The 19,549-nt window shown below is 37.6% G+C and overlaps 1 protein-coding gene across 1 annotated transcript in view; it reads left to right on the top strand.

The window, feature by feature from the left end:
- DIAPH3 (diaphanous related formin 3) overlaps window positions 1-19,549 on the top strand; it is a 564,474-nt gene that overhangs the window by 154,948 nt on the left and 389,977 nt on the right. Inside the window, exons 6-9 of the mRNA XM_054719838.1 lie at window positions 6,368-6,442; window positions 6,528-6,597; window positions 12,152-12,288; window positions 15,136-15,245. Coding sequence (XP_054575813.1) covers window positions 6,368-6,442; window positions 6,528-6,597; window positions 12,152-12,288; window positions 15,136-15,245 — 392 coding nt within the window. The remainder of the gene's footprint in view (window positions 1-6,367; window positions 6,443-6,527; window positions 6,598-12,151; window positions 12,289-15,135; window positions 15,246-19,549) is intronic.

Here is a 19,549-nt window from a genome sequence, read left to right as displayed (position 1 = left end):
AAGATGTATTAGCATCTTTCCATGTTAAGATTATAGGCATAGTTTTCTTTAATTCGATATTTTTTTTTTCTAGCTCCAGGCTAGGTTAGTAGGTAGCCACCTCCTTCAGCATCCTTTGTGTACTTTTGTCAGTGTTTACTACACACTTTTATTCATTTTTCATTTTATTTTATTTTTCATTAATCCTTACCTGAGGATATTTTCCCCCACTGATTTTTAGAGAGAGTGGAAAGGAGGGGGAGAGACAGAGAGAAACACCTATTCATGGGGAAAAAAAACAAGGAAAAAAAAAAAAGAAAAACTCGGGAAAACAGGAATAGATGTTGTGGATTGAATTGTGTTCCTCAGAAAGAAATATTTAAGTCCTAATCTCCAGCACCTAGGAATGTGAACTTACTTGAAAAGAGGGTCTTTGCAGAGGTAATTAATTAGGATGAGGTCATAAGGGAGTAGAGTGGGCTCTTATTCCAATATAATTTATGTTCCTTTTAGAAGAAAAAAAGACACACAGGAATTCATTCAATGATAGAAGTATGGGAATCCTGTATAAACAACTATCACCAGAAGCTAGAAGAGCCAAGGAAGGATTCTTACCCAGAGTTTCTGAGCAAGCCTGGCCCTGCTGACAATTTGGTTTTGGGTTTCTAGCCTCCAGAATCCCACTTTGAGTCACTTTGTTAGAGCAATTCTCAGAAACTAATACAGAGGTGTACTTTCTCAGCTTAATAATGGAAATCTACAAAAATCCTACAGCTAATACTATATTTCATGGTGAAATGCTTTCCCCTCAGGTTGGGAGCAAGGCCAAGGATATTTGCTCTAACCATTGTTGTTCAAATATAGTACAAGAAATTCTAGCTAAACAGAGACAAGAAAATGAAATAAAAAGAATATGAATCAGAATGGGAGAAATAAAAGTGTTCCTATTCACAGAGGACATGATTGTTTACATAGAAAAATTAGAAGATTCTACAAAAACTCCTAGAATTAATTAGTGAGTTCAGCAAGATTGCAGGATTTAAGACAAATAGCAATTGTATTTCGCAAGTTGAAAAAGTTCTAGAGATTTGTTATACAATAAGATGTATATAGTTAACAATACTGTACTGTATGTACACTTAAGTATTAAGAGGATAAATTTATGTTATGTGGTCTTTTTTTTTTTACCTGAAAGACAAATCAATTGTATTTCCATATACTAGCAGTAAACTTTTGTAAAACAACATCCTTTACTACCGTTCAAAAACAAATACTCTGATGCAAATCTAAAATCATGTATATGACTTTTATGTTTAAAACTATAAAATACTAATGAAGGAAATAAAAGAAGTTCCAAATAAATGGAGAGACACCCCATGTTCATGAATGAGCAGATTCAACTCCATTTGCTTGGTTATTCAAGTTGTTGGAATCATTCAATTCCTTACAGTAGTAGGACTGACATCCCTATTTCCTTGCTAGCTATCAATTTAGGGTTATTTCAGCTTTTTAAAAAAACTTTTTATTTAATTTTTTATTGATTTCAGAGAGATGAAGGGAGGGGGAGAGAGAGATAGAGATACATATAGTGAGAGAGAATCATTGATTGGCTGTCTCCTGCACATCCCCTGATTGGGGGGCTGAGCCTGCAACCAGGGCATGTGCCCTGATCAGGAATCTTGGTGACCTCCTGGTTCATGGGTTGATGCTCAGCCACTGAGCGACACCGGCCAGGTTATTTCAGCTTTTTGAGTCCACCTCCATTCCTTACCTCATGTTTCTCTTCCTCCATCTTAAAAGTCTGGAAAGGCAGGTTGAGTCCCTCTCATATTTTGCATCTCTTTCTTTATCTCATGTTACCCAGCTAGCCAAGTGTCTCAGCTTTCAAGAACCATGTAATTAGATTGGACCCACCTGGATAATCTAGGGTAATTTCCCTATCTTAAAATCATCTGATGAGCAACTTTAATTCCTTCTGCAACCTCAATTCCCTTTTTCATCTCTCTTTGCAATGCAAGCTTATATATTCATAGGTTTTGGTGTTAGGCCATCTTTTTGGGGGGAGGCAGAGGTGGGATTACTTTGCCTAACGCATTTGATCCTTTAATGACTTTTCATTGTCATGGCATTGTATATAGTTTTTACAGAATCAAACTCCTTCCTACCTGCTTGGTTTTATCTCTGATACAGCTACTGTGGTTCTCAGTATGGGCCCCATCTTTTATATTTAATGTCTTAGTATGTATTTCCTTCTGCCTAGAAACCTCCCTTCCTTTGCATGACACCCTTCAAGACTCAGGGCAGACACCAGCTGCTTTGTTCCCAAGAGGTAGATGCTATACCTTCTGTTCCCTTAGCACCATGATTATAACACTTGTTATTACATTATGGAAATAATCTTGCTCAACATTTGTTTCAACCACTAGTCTTCGGTCCTTTCAAGGGCAGAAGACATGTTTTATTCATTTTTGTGTTTCTCATATGTAGTACAGTATCATGCACACAGTGAGCCCTTATTAAAGGCTGGCTGACTTTGTTAATGAGCACATGAATGTTAGTAGTGATGAAACTTCACCCATCCAGCTGCAGTCAATCAAGTCCTAAAGTGTGATGCAGGACAGTCTTCAAATTCATCATCCGTGGTTCAATATGGATAAGTACCATTTTCAGAATCAGAATTGATGTTCCTGGCATGAAGTTTGAGGCAGGCTCAGTGATGCTGCATGGAACACATCACCTCTTTGTGCCTTTTTCTGTGTATGTAAAGTAAGGGCATACGCCTGAGCATCACAGACCTAGATGTTCTTTCTAAGTGACCTTATCCTCTCTCTCTCTCTCTCTCCTCTCTCTCTCTCTCTCTGTTCCTTCTATATAAAATTGGAAGGAGATTCAGTTTCATTCTAAAACCATTTATTCAGTGTAGTCTGTCCCAGGTGCTGGAGATTTAAAGACAAATAAGAAATGGTCCCTATTCTCTAGGTGTGTGGGCCAGGTAAGATTGCTTTTAAGATCTGGATAGCTTTTATTCCAGCTCTGACAATCATGATGCATTTGTCTCTCTCTCCCTTAGGGCACATTTAGGAAGATGCTAATAACTTGAACTTTAGTCTGTGGGAAACATACACTCATAGTGCTTTGTTCCTTAAGGATAGAAAGTAAAGCTGACACCTGACTGTTGCCTCTTCTGCTCAATGAGGTGACTGTATTTGCTTCATGAAGCCAATAATACTTTGGAAACCACTTTGCACACTTTTGCTTTTATCCTGCGTCTCTGGAAGTAATTACTGCATTTGAAAGCCTAAACTGCTTTGAACATTTAAAGGTGGTTTGAACATTTAATCCTAGAGACCTGTTCTCCCCACCCCCCACCCCCTTCTGTTACCTCTTCACCTTTTCTTTTCTCTTACATTGAGACTCAGTACTAGGAAGTGCTAAATGGTAATATATTTAGCAGTTTCTCTTGAAGCAATTACAAGAAAAGGGTTTGATATTTCCTGTTAAAGAATTTTAAGAGGTAGATTTTGTGTTAAATTATTACTTAGCACATTACTTTTTGCTTTTTTAAAGCAATTTCCCCCCAATAAAAATGCCATACTAATCTCTATGCCATTTCTGTTCATGAAGATAAAACATTTGCACAATGCTTATTCATCCATGAATGCAGTTTATAGTTAAGCCACGTAATGCCTGGCGCTACTGTGTTGACAGGCACAGAATAAATAGTACAGATTTTGTTTCCTGAAGATTGATCATTTATAGATCAGGTAATAATTTTTTTTCCAGGTTGCTTCTTACACTGATGATGAGAAATTTTTTACTTTTGTAGAAAGCTATGGATTTCAATAAACCTCTGTCAGGACCGCAGACCTACCTACTCAATATCACTTTTTACCTTGAACATCTTTTCCAGAAGAGATAGGAACTGATATTTGCCCCAATCTTAAAAAATAATATTGCTGAAAATAGTAGGGGTGGGGGAAAAGGTTTAAGAGAAGGGGTTTGTGGGTGACAACTTGTTAATACAACAATATGTTGGCCTTGCATATTTTTTGGAAAACAGGGAGACTTTTTATGCCTATTTAATTTGTGTTTGATTATTTTTCAATGAATACTTTGATCAGCTTCCTTTTTGTGTTTAAAAATTATAGTGTTTCTTTTGTTATCAGGCATCCTAGTTTCCTCTCTTCACGCCCTGTTCCACTTTTCTTGTTTTTATGCTTTATGAAATGTAAAATGTAAGTTGCCTTTGATAAGACTGTTGCCAACCTCTGATTTTATGGTTGTTGATAAATTATTTCCCACCATGATTTAAAAGAGTGTAGTATAAAGTTATTAGTTATGATGCATCTTTATATTCAACTTTGTTTTATAGAGAATTAATTTATATGTAATAGACATGAATGGATGTAAGTTTTACTTTTAAAAAAATATATATTATTGATTTCAGAGAGGAAGGGAAAGGGAGAGAGAGATAGAAATATCAATGATGAGAATCATTGATTGGCTGCCTCCTGCACGCCCCCCCTACTGGGGATCAAGCCCGCAACCTGGGTATGTGCTTTTGACTGGAATGGAACCTGGGACCCTTTAGTCCGCAGGTTGACAATCTATCCACTGAGCCAATTCAGCTAGGGCTGTAAGTTTTACTTTAATGATTCATATTCTACAATGTAGAAGAGAGGTATATAGTGGGTTCAGAAATAGTTGATTTGAGAACTTCTTGTGGGCTCCAATATTCTAGTCATAGGTGTTATATTAGTGGTGATGAATGCTTAAAATAGCTATGTTCTATTATTAATCACTCAGACCGGAAGACATAGCTTGAATTCTCTGGATTGATATGCTTTCTAAATTTTATAGTAGACTCCCAGATAAGCATATTAAATGCAACAAAGTCTTTTTGTTATATTAGCATAATGTTAAATTTGTGTATTTTGGTATAAGGCAGCTTTAGGAATAGTAACTTTATTGTCCACAATGATTGAAGGTGATAGTAGTATGAATCATCCTGAACAACTTATATTAGTTTCAGAATATCTTTATGGATATACTTTTGAATATGAGATTGTTGACAATTTACTTAAAAAACACACTGAAGTCCCACTGTGAGGTACTAACACAGGAGGGCCTGATGTCCACACATCTCAGTGCCAGCCCAAGAAAACTCTCAAATTCCTCCTGATGTGTTTGATTTCAAGCTTCCCTGCCACATGTGAAATAAGAATAAATACAGAATAGGGGTCAACAAGGCAAACAGTTAATGGGATGCTGTAGGGCTTTTCATGAAACATAAAAGCAGGAATTGAAATGCCTACAGGTAACGTCTGTTGCTGGTAGTGCAGAGTAAACTTCACTTTTGAAGTTGCATTCAGGTTTGAAAACACCAGCTTCTATTTAACTTCCCCCCCCCGCTTAACTATGATGATGATCTTCCATGTTTTCTTTTACAGGGGAGTACCTTTACCGTTTAACTGCATTATTGAATAGTTATTCCATGGTTTTCACAGAAAAGAGATGAGTAAAAATAATCTGACAAGAGTCTGCCAATCTAAATCGCAAATTGCTTTTTTTTGAGGTGGGGAGCTAAAATCAGAAATTCTGAGTATTAATAGGTGTTTAAGCTGTGTTCATAGATGGGTGCAAAATGAAGGTGAATTTTTAAATATTTTTTTTATATAAAATGTTGCATTTGGTTTTTACCCTTATTTTCATGGGATATACTATATTGTACTTTAAGTAAGAAAATGTTATTATATCCTGGTATATGATTTAAACTTGTTTTTATTGTTTATAATGTGCTGCTTTTGATTATTAAATGAAATTTTGTTTTTAACATTCCGTTTTTCAAAGGCCATACACATAGATACACAAATCATACATACAAATAAACACATGTATACAAAAAAATATACACACATATTTTTTTCTTCTCCACTTTTTTAAAGACAGATTGTTACCATTGTATTTATTGACTTAGGCTTTCTAAATCACCACTGAAAAATTGTATTTTTTTCTACGAAGGTAGTTTTTCTATAACCAAGGTGAGTTGTCTATTGGCAGTAATGTCCTAATTACATACAGTACTGTGACTATACCTATGGATTTATGGAGTATAGAGGTGGTTTGGTCAGGATGAAAATTCGCATTTAAAAATAACCAGAATTTTTTTTTTAAAAAAACAATTGAACTTTGAAACTTAGAAAATTCTTAACATTTATAAGGATTTTTGCTCCTTCTATCACAGCTGAGACTATGAATTATGATTTTTGTACAAGGTATTTATGAGTTGAATATAATAGTTGTAAAATATTTGTGATAGTATTATTGTGTTATACCAAACTTCGAATACTGACTTAATGTATAACTACCTTTATCCTCTATTTTTTAGTTGGGTGGAGAGCTTTGGACGTGAGGGGCTCGGGTTATTACTGGACATTTTGGAAAAACTGATTAGTAGCAAAACGTAAGTGTTGCTAATTATTTTCACTTAAGCTACATTTGCATGTCCATTTATAATTCTAACAGTGATGTCTTTTATGCCAATACAGACAAGAAACCATTGTTAAGAAGAATCAACACAGAGTCATACAGTGTTTAAAGGCTTTGATGAATACACAGGTATTAACATGGTTAATCATAATGTATTCATTTTTCCCCAGTTCTTCTAGAATTCTTAAGAATTAGAGTTGTGTGATAAAGAATTTACACTTAAGTGATGTGTTGATTTAATGTGCTATTTAGTACACAATGGAAAAAGTACTGAATTGTTTGAAAATCAGCTGTCACCCAGCAGATAAATTTGGGTATGAATGGACCTTCTTCTGGCACTTAACTTCTCATGTGTAGATTAATTTTCTCTTCTTCCTTTCCTCCCTCCCTCCTTCCCTTTTTATCCTTCTTTTTGTTCTTCCCTTTTCTTCTCACCCACTCCCTCTACTCCCTCTACTCTCTCTCCTTTAATTTTCAAAACTGTAGCATTAATCAACTTTGAAATCATATATGATTATTAAATGTGGTTTGCAGTAATATTTATTACCAAAGAATCAAGTTGGGAAAGACTTAACTTTTTATAGTTTATGGATTTAACTCTTCAGTGCAAGTAACAAAAGCAGATATACAGGTCCCAGAAATGGGACAGTGATGCTTAATACAAGTACTATTCAGACCAAGAGTAATATGACAGGTCTGCAGACTTTGCGTATTTAAAGGGAATACGTTAGAAGAGAGAAACACTTTAAGCTCTTCACTGAAGTTAGGATTTCTGAAGTGTTTCATTTACAACAAGCATGTCAAACTGAAAGGCTAACACGGGCCAAATAAATAAGGTTTAAGTTTATGTGGACCGCAAAAAAACAAAAGGTTCAATTTTCATAGAAACAGGTTTATTTCGATAGAGACATGCTGAATACAAAGGGCTGAAATAAATGAATAATCGTTAACATAAAATAATAGAACATTTTAATAAAAATTGGTATTTTTTATTGAACATTAACTTACCAGACACTGAATAATGCAAATAAACCTATTTTACTTGTTCTTTGAAAGTGAAACATTTCCTATTGTGCACATCAAACAAGTCAGTACAAGACTAATGACGTGGCAATTGGCTGCTAAAATATTTGCTGCTAGTATTAGTGGAGAGAAATGGTGCACCTGTGCGTAAGGCGCGTAAGGGAAATGAATGCAACACAATTATAGTAATCAGACATTATTGAACATTGTAGTTCGTTATTAATAATTATGTATAACAGAATATTGTAAAAATTAAGTTATGAAATTTTTATTAAGATGTTTTTTACATACCGTTGTATTGGCTGGGCTGCAAAAATATTCGTTGTGGGCCACACACAGCCTGCGAGTTTGACATGCTTGATTTACACTTAATTGAAGAAATTTCTCTATCCCATGTCATATTTTTAGATCCAGTATCTAAACACATCTACCTCAGGATGTGTGAGTAATGATAGTGGTTTTAGTAGCTGGAGAGGAGATTGTACTTATGGTGGTGGGATGATTTGTGCTTTATAGCAAAACTCTATATTTCTGATTAATTTTATTTTTAATATTTTGCCTTATTCTCATGTTTAGAATAAACATTTAGAGGACTTTACACCTAAGTATTGATATTTAAATTATTAATATTTATTTTATATATTTTTCCTAAATGTAGCAACTATTTATGTTTTCTAATTATTTTTATCTTACTGAATTACTTATGTATTTTTCGACATTCTGAAGCTAAGTTTTCTATTTTTAACCAGTGAAATATTTTCCTCCTCTCTTCCCCCTTCTAATAAGATTTTCAAGGGAAATATCTGATATAGCAATCACAAGTCTTTTTTCTGTCCTGTGAGAAGTAGGTTTTAGATATTTTGTAAAATATGTTGTAAGAATAAATGAATAAAAGAATCAGAAATAGCAGGGAGAGGGCTTTCCCCATTGTGAGTACATAGTAGTGCTTTACGGGGCTCCTTTTAAAGTGAAAATATAGAAATTGAAGATTTCACTAGTACGGGAAAGTCTCAGAATAGAGAAAACCCAGAAACCTTTTTTTAAACCAGAGGGGTAGGTACATCATAATTTGAATTTGAGAAGAGTATCATGGTTAAAGTGAGATGGCATATTGAAGACAGTATTTCTACTTGATGTGAGACTGAATTAGATTTGAATTAAAGTTTGCATTTATATTCTAGTGAATACAATGTAACTTCTTATAACATTGTATTGCTTAGAGTTTGTATATGTGGAGCTGAAATATATTGCTATTGGTATTTATTGATATCACTTGTGCTAATAAGAATGAAAAGTTAAGTTACTGACACTTAGAATTAGTAATATATCTGTCTAAAATTTTTGATAAAGGTTTTTATTTTTTCCCAAGACCTGTTGGTGATTTTCGCTGTACCTCACTGAGCAGTCTTTGTAAGAGGTCCCTGAATGATGATCAGTGTGGGCTTTAGGATACGAAAATGTGGTACCTTATTTTGTACAGTACTAGTAATTGTGTATGTAATTAATAAGCAAATTTGATAATGTCATATGAAAGTGAATTTCTTATAACACTAAATTGGACTAAATATATATATATTTTATATTTTTATTGATTTAATAGAGAAGGGGAAAGGGAGAGATTTAAACATCAATGATGAGAGAGAACCATTGATTGGCTGCCTCCTGCATGCCCCCTACTGGGGATCGAGCCCTCAACCTGGGCATATGCTCTTGACCAGAATTCAATCCAGGATTCTTCAGTCTGCAGTCCGATGCTCTATCCACTGAGCCAAACCAAGCCAGGGCATGGACTAACTAATATTTTTAAATGGAAAAAGATTGTGAATATTAGGAAGAAAATAAAAGTTAGGATGGAAAGTTAATTTATTTAAATTAAAAGGTAATAAGAAGAGGGGCTTCCTTCTGGTCAGTTAAATTTTTGCATGTGGCTTTGAGTAGTACATCTCTAGCAAGGGTGCTTTACTCCTGAAGCCAGTCCCACTCCCCACAATGTCTGTGCCACTAGAAAGAACTCACTGATGTGTGAATGGGGAAGGGTAGGGGAGTTGTTCTGCACCAGTTTACATGTAGTGTTGGACATCCTGTACAAGAGGTATTGACCTTCCCCTACCTAACACTTCTTCGTTGGCCTGAGATTCCATCTATTAGGTAATAATAGGCCTCGTGTAGAATGCAAATGGAACCTGTTTAGAACACACGGGTTTTCATATAATCCAGAGTGGGTCTTTGACATTGAGTGGAGAGAAATCCTTAGATCTTCCACAATTTGTCACCACCTCTCTAACTTTATAACAATCTTCATTTAATGCACTTTCCATGCCAGCACTGGTAAGTTGACTATTTCTCCCACAGACTAGAGTCAACATTTTTTGTTTCCTTTTGCTTTGTGTTTTAAATAATTGAATGAGAGTAATTTTACACAAGTGGGCAGCAATTCTATCTTTAGTTCTAGATACTGAATAGTTACAATCTGGCCTCATTCCAGACTTAAAATGATAACTACACATTTTTACATTAGCAAGAATCAGAGAGTAGTGCCTATGATGGAGCTTTGGGGGTCACAGAATGGTTATCACAACTATGAGATCAGAGAACACTCCTATTCTACCCTTCATACGTGATGGTTTAGGGCTTGACAGTGAAGGTAGGTAGTATAACTTGGAAGAAATCAGTATGAAAATTCTTCGGTTGGAGGAACCACAGGATTATCTTTCCAGAAGGACAGGCACTGGCTAAGGATAACCAGGTGGGTGGGAAATGAGGGAGAAATGCTGGCGGCAAGCTTTTCTCAATCCTCAGGCTTCTTAGACAGAGCCAGTCCCATGGTTCTTGGTAATCCTTGACTGATTGACATTTTTGAATTGGATCTAAGTGGTACTTTATAAGCCTCTGACAATTTTCTGGAATGATTATCAAGGCATATTATGTAGTCTCTGGCGCTGTGCCTGCTTTTTTTATTCTTTGTTTACAGGTATGAAACAGCCCATGGCATCACAAAAAGTGAGCATTTCCTGGTCATTCTAGTTATCTCTGTAAACTTCTATCATCAAGGCAGAGAAGTCTTTCTTAAAAATATACTTTTATTGATCTTAGAAAGAGAAGACGGATAAGGGATAGAGAGACAGAAACATCAATGAGAGATAAACATTGATGGGCTGCCTCCTGCACACCCCTTACCAGGGATTGATTCCATTACCCAGGCATGTTCCCTGACCAGCAATTGAACTAGTGACCTCTTGGTTCATGCGTTGACTCTTAACCACTGAGCCACAATGGCCGGGCAAGACTGATCATTTTGTTTGTCCTTCCTCCTTTGTACCTGTGTTCCCTAGATAGTAGTGTAAGGCAAATGTAATATTTTAGCATAGGGTGAAGATTTCTTTATATAAATGACATTTACAGTAGGAAAGTTATAACTAAAGTTTCATAACACTCAAAACATTTGGTCTAAACTTGTTATAGATTCAACTTTGCTACTTATATCTAATACTAATTTTGAGTGTAAGCCATAGTTCATAGGTTTATAATTGGAATAAGGCCCTTTTTAATTCTTAGGAGTAACTGTAATCAACCAATTTCTTACTCTTTAGAGGATTCTCTGGGATGCATGGTAGATAAATAGCATTGTTTTATTGATTCTATTCATTCTTTATTGTTTGATATTTGTCTTCCATAGATTTAAAAGGGCCTTCAGAGATGTATACATCATTAAATCAAAACATTAAGTCATTAACATAACTACTTCTAATTGGATGTGACAACTTGGCAGTAGCAATCAAACTTTATCCTTATCCCAAATCATCCCATTTTTATAATGTGTTTAAAACTACAGTAGTTTTCTGATGATACAATATTATTTCGATCAGAATACATATGTTCCTTATGGCAGTTTCTGTATGTCCACATCATCCTCAGCTTTTGCCTGTTTATGAACTAGGGACTACTCTCTGGGCCTACACTGTATAATGTGGTTGCTATATTTATGTGGCTATTGAGCATTTGAAATGTGGCTAGTCTGAGCTGAGATATGCTGTAAGTGTAAAATATATACTAGACTTTGATTACTCAGGGAGAAAAAAGTAAAATGTCTCATCAGTGAATGTTTTATTTTGATTCTATGTTGAAATGATAACATTTTGGATATATTGAAATAGTTCTTTTAAAACTAGTTTGATATTTTGCTTGTAAATTTTACATTGCACACGCAGTTCACAGTATATTTCTCTGGGACATTGTGCATATATTTGTGGTCATATGTCGCTTACCTATCTTCCTTCTCATGAAGGATCTTATGGCCTTAGTATCTACTTCAGTATCTGACTCTTCATTATATGTCTCTGTTGGGAAATCTCAGCATTTTAGTATGCTTCTCTCTTTTTCCAATGGTCACTTATCTATGTTAATAATTATCAGTTATTGTTGTTACAAAATCACCTTTGAGGGGTTTTCTGGATTTGGTTGATTCTCATAGTTCTTGATGTAACGTGTATATTTTTATGAATTGTTTTAGGATGTTATTCATTATTTATTGTATACATTCTTTACTAAGTATAAAAATATATTATCTTATAAACATTTTTTAATAACTTCATTTTTTTCAGAACACCGTTTTATGAAACTGACTGTTAACATTTAACCTCTTATTTCCAAAATGTTCTAGTATGGTTTAGAAAGGATTATGAGTGAAGAGCGGAGTCTGTCTTTACTGGCCAGGGCCATCGATCCCCAGCAGCCCAGCATGATGACAGACGTGGTGAAGCTCCTCTCCGCAGTGTGCATCGTGGGGGAGGAGAGCGTGTGAGTCTTCTCAGCTCATTTCTCTTCTCCTGGAATGACTTAATGCAATGGGAGTTATTTAATGTTTTCATTATCGATTGTGTTTTAGTCTAGAATTTAAGGAAATAAAGTATACTTAAGCAGCTGGTTTAGATTCATATAGACTGTGAAAAATTGACTTCTTCATCTTATTTATTTCAAACTGGTCTGAACTCAAACCCTAAATAAAATTCTAAATGAAGACTTTGAAAAATATACTAATGAGTTCTGCTTTGTATGTGATATTTTTTCAGATAGAATTAATTCAGAGTGTAGGTCATGTATAGTCCCTTGTAAAAGCTAATATAGTATTTGAAAATCTGTATGTAAGGCAGATTTAGAAAGTGACAAAGAATTGCATTTTACTGGTTGAGGATATTGTATTTTACTAGCTTTCAATCATAAAATATATGCTAAAGCTTTTAAATACATTATTCACAGGAGGGGCGGGAGGAAGGGGTCAGTGGGGGGAACAAGAGGGACAGCTATAATACTTTCAACAATAAAGATACATTAAAAACTGCATTATTCACATCTTACGGCTGTAACTAAAAGACCATTACATACATATTAAAAGATAATTATTAAAGATGAACTATTTTTATAAAGAAGAATGGCAGTTCTTAATTCAGGGAAGCATTTAAAAATTTTTTTAAAAAAATTTTTAAACGAGTAAAGCTATAAAAACCAAACCACCAAAAGAACAAGCAAATAGCCCTCTCATATTTGGGTAGGCAGAGCCCTGTAAGTGGAATCTCCTGCACACATTTGAAAATTGTATTTGTGATTCTGCTGTGACTGGTGACTGTTGAACCACTGAATTTGGACCTAGTTGGAGAGTCCACAGACAGCACTCAGCCCTGCCCCTCTGCCCCATATACAACTATAGAGAGTGTTAATGGATGAGACTGTTTGCTGCAGTCCCTGCATGCAAAGCCAGGTGTACAGCCTCAACACTTTCCATTTCCCATTTCAAAAAGGCCATATTAATTTTGGTGTAGGAACCTAAGAGCAAACTTATTTATTTATTTTTTTAATGTGGTGACATTGGTTAATAAAACTATGTAAGTTTCAGGGGTACAATTCTATAATGCATCATTCGTACATTGTATTGTGTGTTCACCACCCCAATTCAAGTTTCCTTCCAGGCTGAATTTAATGTTGACACGTAAGGTACTTCCTGTGCTCCTTCTCTCCCTTTCTCTCCCTTCTACTCTTCCTGCATCTTCCTCCTTCCTATGCTTCCCTCCTTCCTCTGTTCTTCTCTCACACTGTCTTTTTCTTCTCTTTCCTTTCTCTTTTCCTTTATCCCTTACTTCTTCCCTTTCTCTTTTCCTCTCCTTTTTTTTCTTTTTTTTAAAAAAAAAATATTTTATTGATTTTTACAGAGAGGAAGGGAGAGGGATAGAGAGATAGAAACATTGATGAGAGAGAAACATCAATCAGCTGCCTCCTACACACCCCCTACTGGGGATGTGCCCGCAACCAAGGTACATGCCCTTGACCGGAATCGAACCTGGGACCCTTCAGTGCACAGGCCGATGCTCTATCCACTGAGCCAAACCGGTTAAGGCTCTTTCTTTCTTTTTTTTTTTTTTTTTTTTTAAAGTAAAATATTGATTTATTGATTTAGAGAGGAAGGGAGAGGGAGAGAGAGAGCAAAACATCAATGATGACAGAGAATAATTGATCAGCTGCCCCTCGCACATTCTCTACTGGGGATCAAGCCCGCAACCCAGGCATATGCCCTTGACTGGGATCAAACCAGCGACCCTTCAGTCCGCAGGCCAACTAGGGCTCCTTTTTCTTTCTTTATCCTTTGTTTTCTCTCCTATTCTCCTTCCTCTTTTCCTAGCTCCATATTATTTTTATTATTTTTTTTTTTTATTTCAGAATAGTACTCAAAATGATGTAAATAACTCTTAGGACTATACGTCTATGTTCACAAACTATGAAACTCTCTGACCTTCTAGAGTATGCTAGGTCCTATTAACATAGCTATTTTTTAAAATATATATATTTTATTGATTTTTACAGACAGGAAGGAAGAGGGATAGAAAGTTAGAAACATCGATGAGAGAGAAACATTGATCAGCTGCCTCCTGCACACCCCTTACTGGGGATGTGCTCGCAACCAAGGCACATGCCCTTGATCGGAATAGAACCTGAGACCCTTCAGTCTGCAGGCCGACGTTCTATCCACTGAGCCAAACCAGCTAGAGCAACATAGCTATTTTTAAAGAAGGAGCAAGTATAGTTCTTACAGCACTTACTTTTTATATTTGACTATTATTTCTTACCACTATATATTTTTGGCTACCAGACCTTCACTTACTATATTTGAGAGGAAGAAGTGTGTAGTGGTTAAAAGCATTTATATGGTGCTTACTACAGACTATATTGTTTTAGATCTTTGCATAACCATTTAGTAGATGTGAGACAAATAGCTTAACCTTTTCTGCTTCAGTTGCCTTATCTGTAATATGGGATAATGGTAATACCTACTTCATAGAATTATATACATTAAAATGAGTTACTATTTATAAACTGGTTCAAAAAGTGCCTGATGTATAGTAAGCACTATATAAATGCTTTGTGAATAAACATCATCATAGGATTATTATGAGGAATAAATGGATCAAAATAACATGCTTAGAGCTTGATACATGCTATGTAAACTGCTGATACATATTGTGTAAGCCATTTAAAAAATGTTATTTACTGCCTGGAAGTAGTGACTTCAGAGTTTGTTAAATCAAGCAATTAAGCTATGGCATTTGGGTTATTTGTTGCTTGCAATTTAATTAGTAAATCCAAAATTTCCAATAGCCTTGAAGATGTTTTAGAAGCTTTAACATCAGCTGGAGAAGAAAGAAGAATTGACAGGTTTTCTTCTATTGTGGAAGGTCTTCGGCACAATTCAGTTCAACTGCAAGTAGGTTTCATGTGTATCACACACATTGTTTTGTAACTGTTTTCTGACTTTTATATTGAACACTATAATATGAAATCTTGCATGCCATATACTATTTTAGAGCATTTTCAAGAAGTGTATAGAATTCCAATATATTCTATATCATAATTTTTCTTACAGATGCAACTTGGTATACATCTGCAGTTATTTCCGTAGGTTACTTTCCTAGAAGTTGACTTACTAGGTTTCTGTAAACTATATAATTATAGTCCCACAAATTGTTTATTTTATGTTAGTCTCATAAGTTGATTATTATAATTTTGAAGAGATTTTTGTAATTTCTCATTATGGCTCCTCATTGTATTAGTTTTTATATCTGAAAAGTTGGGAGTTAACACGAATAATAATTTGGTGCAAGGTATAGTTATTTAGATTTTCAAAATTATTTAAGTGCTCCCCAAAAGTCAATTTAGAATTAAACATTATAGTATCCAAGTTGCATACTAATATTCATTTAATTTCTCCTTAAGCAAAGAAAAATGATGAGTTTTTATACCTGTAATTATTGTTATAATCATTGCTAATCAAGTGTGAGTATATTTAAGGCAATATTGGTAAAAAATATTTATGGCAAAAAAATCAGAAAATGTTAGGAACTGTAAAATTAAAAAGTTTGTTATGACATTTTTGATGATAGTGTTTGCTCCAATAACATTTCTTATGGCAGTGCTTTTGAAGACTCCTGTTGTGATTTGTTTCTTTGGGCATTAGGCAGGCGTGGAGATGTGCTGTGGTCCCTGTTGCAGAGGTCCAGTTAATGGGGCCTCTGGGAAAGGGCTCCTCTTACTTACCTGGGCTAATTGGAGGGCCTACAAGTGAGGATCTGGGATGTGTAATCCACCTTGGACACAGGCCCTGCTCTTTCACTTGCTTGGTATGTGAGGGGCTTTTAATTCATACATCATTACTCTCCTTTCCCTTGTTTTCTTCTTCTTCTTTTTTTTTTTAACCTGTCCTCAGGTTTCCTACTCACTGCAAGGCTAATGAATAAACCAAAAGAAACTTCCTAAGGAAAAACTAAAGGATTAGTTTATGTGAACTTTCCTCCAGTACTCATTTATTTTTCCCATATACAATATTTGTGCAAATATCAATAGAATATTAGATTAATGTTGGTTATTTATGAACTACATTAGAGATCATGTCTAATTTAAAAAATCTCATTTGTGAACTGTAGTTCTCACTGTAAACTTTATATACTTTTTGCATCTAGTCACACACACAGTATAGAAATGGGAGGTGTAGTGTATTGAGATGAAAGGAATAGACTTCTGAGTCAGGCAGGCTTGAATTTCAGTCCCATCTCTTTACATCCTAGCTGTATGACTCTGATTTACTTCCTAAGCCTCTTTTATAGCTCAGCTTTCTCAGTTGTAAGATGAAGATAATATTAATACCTAGTTCATTGTTGATGCAAGGATTACATAGGATAATGTATTTAAAATGCTTAGTGCAGTACTTGGTCCTTTAGCAGAATTGTTGAGTTAAAAGCCAGCTTTAGAGAGTAATTTTGTTAAATTAAACAAAGTCAGTGGAGAGTGGAGATTGAAAGTGATCTTCATTTTTTTTCAGGAACATTACCAGTGTTGATATTAAAATTGGTATTTAACTATACAACCCAGTAATTACACTCTTCAATATCTATCCCACATTTATGAAAATTTATGTTTTCACAAAAAGCTACACACAAATTTTTGTGGCACTTGTATTTGTCATAGCCCCAAACTGGAAACAACCCAGATGTCCTTGAACAGGTGATTGGTTAAACAGTGGTGCAGCCATTCCATAGAATACTACTCAGAAACAAAAAGGAGTGAACCATTGATATATCCAATATGCATGATCTCCAAAGAATTATCCTGATTGAAAAATGCCAATTCTAAAAGTTTACACATTGTGTGATTCCTTTTATATAACACTATAGGCCCAGTGCACAAAATTTGTGCACAGGTAGGATCCCTAGCAGCTGCCAGCCAGAAACTCTCTTCCCTGGCTGCCAGCTGCTGGCCACAGCCTTCCTTCATTCCACGCCACCCCCTGGTGATCAGCATATATCGAAGCGAGCAATCCAAGTCCTGGTTGGTTGAACTCCCGAGGGGACACTTTGCATATTAGGCTTTTATATATAGAGACTGGTGCATGAAATTTGTGCATGGGGCTGGGGGTGTCCCTCAGCCCGGCCTGCACCCTCTCCAATCTGGGACCCCTCAGGGGATGTCCAACTGCCGGTTTAGGCCCAATCCCTCTTGCAATCCGGGATTGCTGGCTCCTGACTGCTTGCCTGCCTGCCTGCCCCTAACCACTCTGCGTGCTGGCCTGCTCGCCCCCCACTGCCTCCCCGCCCCCCCCTGCTGGCCTGCTCGCCCCCAACTGCCTTCCCTGCCAGCCTGCTCGCCCCCAACTGCACCCCTGCTGGCCTACTCACCCCCAACTGCCGTCCCATCCTGGCCTGATCACCCACAACTGCCCTCCCGTCTTGGCCCCTAACCGCCTCTACCTCAGCCCTGCCACCATGGCTTTGTCCAGAACAACGTCCGGAAGGTCTCCTGGAAGGTCTTCCAGTCTAATTAGCATATTACCCTTTTATTAGTATAGAGGCCTGGTGCACGGTTGGGGGCCGGCTGGTTTGTCCTGAAGGGTGTCCTGGATCAGGGTGCAGGTTCCCTTGGGGGGTGGGGCAGCCTGGGAGAGGGGCCTATAGCGGTTTGCAGGCTGGCCACACCCCCTTCAGGGAGAGGGGGTCCCTGCTGGGGTGGCTGGCCACGCCCCCCAGCGTGGACCCTCACCCCATGGGGGCATGGCCAGCCTGGGTGAGGGGCTGAGGGCCCCTCCCTTGGCAGCCCTCCAAGGCAACCCAAGCCTCCCGCACGCTTAGGCTGGCTCCAAGGCCACCGCCCACAGGCCTCTCCTTCGGCGGCCGGCCCAGGCAGGTAGGAAGCTTGGCTTCCTTTGTCACGGGGGGGCGGGGGGGTGACCCAAGCCTCCTGCACACTCCAGCTGGCTCTGTGGCTGCCACCATCTTTGTCCCACTAATTTGCATATTGCCTCCTGATTTGGCTGTGGGTGTCACGGAGTGACAGTCAATTACCATATTTCTCTCTTATTAGTATAGGTTTTTCAAATAACTTAGTTATAGAGATGGAGACAGTTTAGTAGTTGCCAAAGGTTTGGGATGGGTTCTGGGAAAGTGTTGAGTGTGACCACAAGTAAGTAGCAGCAGGGAGTCTGTGTGATTGAAATAGTTGTGTGTGTTGATTGTGGTGATGGTTATATAAATGTACTCATGTGATAAAATTTCATAGAACTACACATGCATACGTGCACATAAGCATAAAACTGGTACAATCTGAATAAGTTCTGTGGATTGTACCGATTTCAACTTCCCAGTTTTGATATCCTATATAATAAAAGCGTAGTATGCAAATTGTCCCTTTGACCTGGAGTTGTCCGGGAGTTCAACCAGGGGGAAGGGCCAGCGGGGGGAGGAGGTAGGCCCCGGCCGGCTGGCAGCTTCAGGTGGCTGGGGGAAGGGAGGGAGACCCTGGCAGCGTGAAGCGACCAGGGGAAGGGAGGATGTACCCGGCTGGCAGCTGGCAGCTGCTAGGCCCTCTAGTCCTATCTAATAATAGACAAATATGCAAATTGACCATACCTCCGACACAACCACAGCCACGCCCACAAGCCACGCCCACCATCCAATCAGAGCGACTATGCAAATTAACCCAAACCAAGATGGCTACAGCCACAGAGAGCAAAGTTTCCTAGGTAACCGAGGAAGCCAAGCTTTCTGCCTGCCCTTGCCAGGCCTAAGCCTCCACTCAAGCTACAAAGTTTCAATTATAAAAGGTAAACAAATTCAAACAAATGGCGGCAGGATGGAGCTTGAGAGAGCAGGCCAGGGTTGCTCCCGGCAACAGGGGAAGCAAAGCTTTCCGCACACCCTGGCCGGGCCCACCCGCTTAAGGCAACAAAGTTTCAATTATAACCCCAACACAAATGGCTGCCGGGCCTCGGAGGGGGCCCCAGGCTTGGCTCCGCCCCAGGCTTGGCTCCGCTCCAGGCTACAAAGTTTCAATTGTGGAAGGAAAATAAATCCCAGATACCAGGGCCTCCGCTTGGGTTGCCAGGGGGTGTGGCTGGCCTGCAAACCACCACAGGCCCCTCGCTCAGGCCGCCCCACACCCCAAGGGAACCCCCACCCTGATCCGGGACGCCCTTCAGGGCAAACCAGCTGGCCTCCACCCCTGTACCAGGCCTCTATCCTATCTA

The sequence above is a fragment of the Eptesicus fuscus genome, chromosome 8 (assembly GCF_027574615.1).
Source record: "Eptesicus fuscus isolate TK198812 chromosome 8, DD_ASM_mEF_20220401, whole genome shotgun sequence".
Classification (NCBI taxonomy): Eukaryota; Metazoa; Chordata; class Mammalia; order Chiroptera; family Vespertilionidae; genus Eptesicus; species Eptesicus fuscus.
The sequence above is the reverse complement of the archived record's forward strand: the minus strand, read 5'-3'. Positions and strand labels throughout refer to the sequence as shown.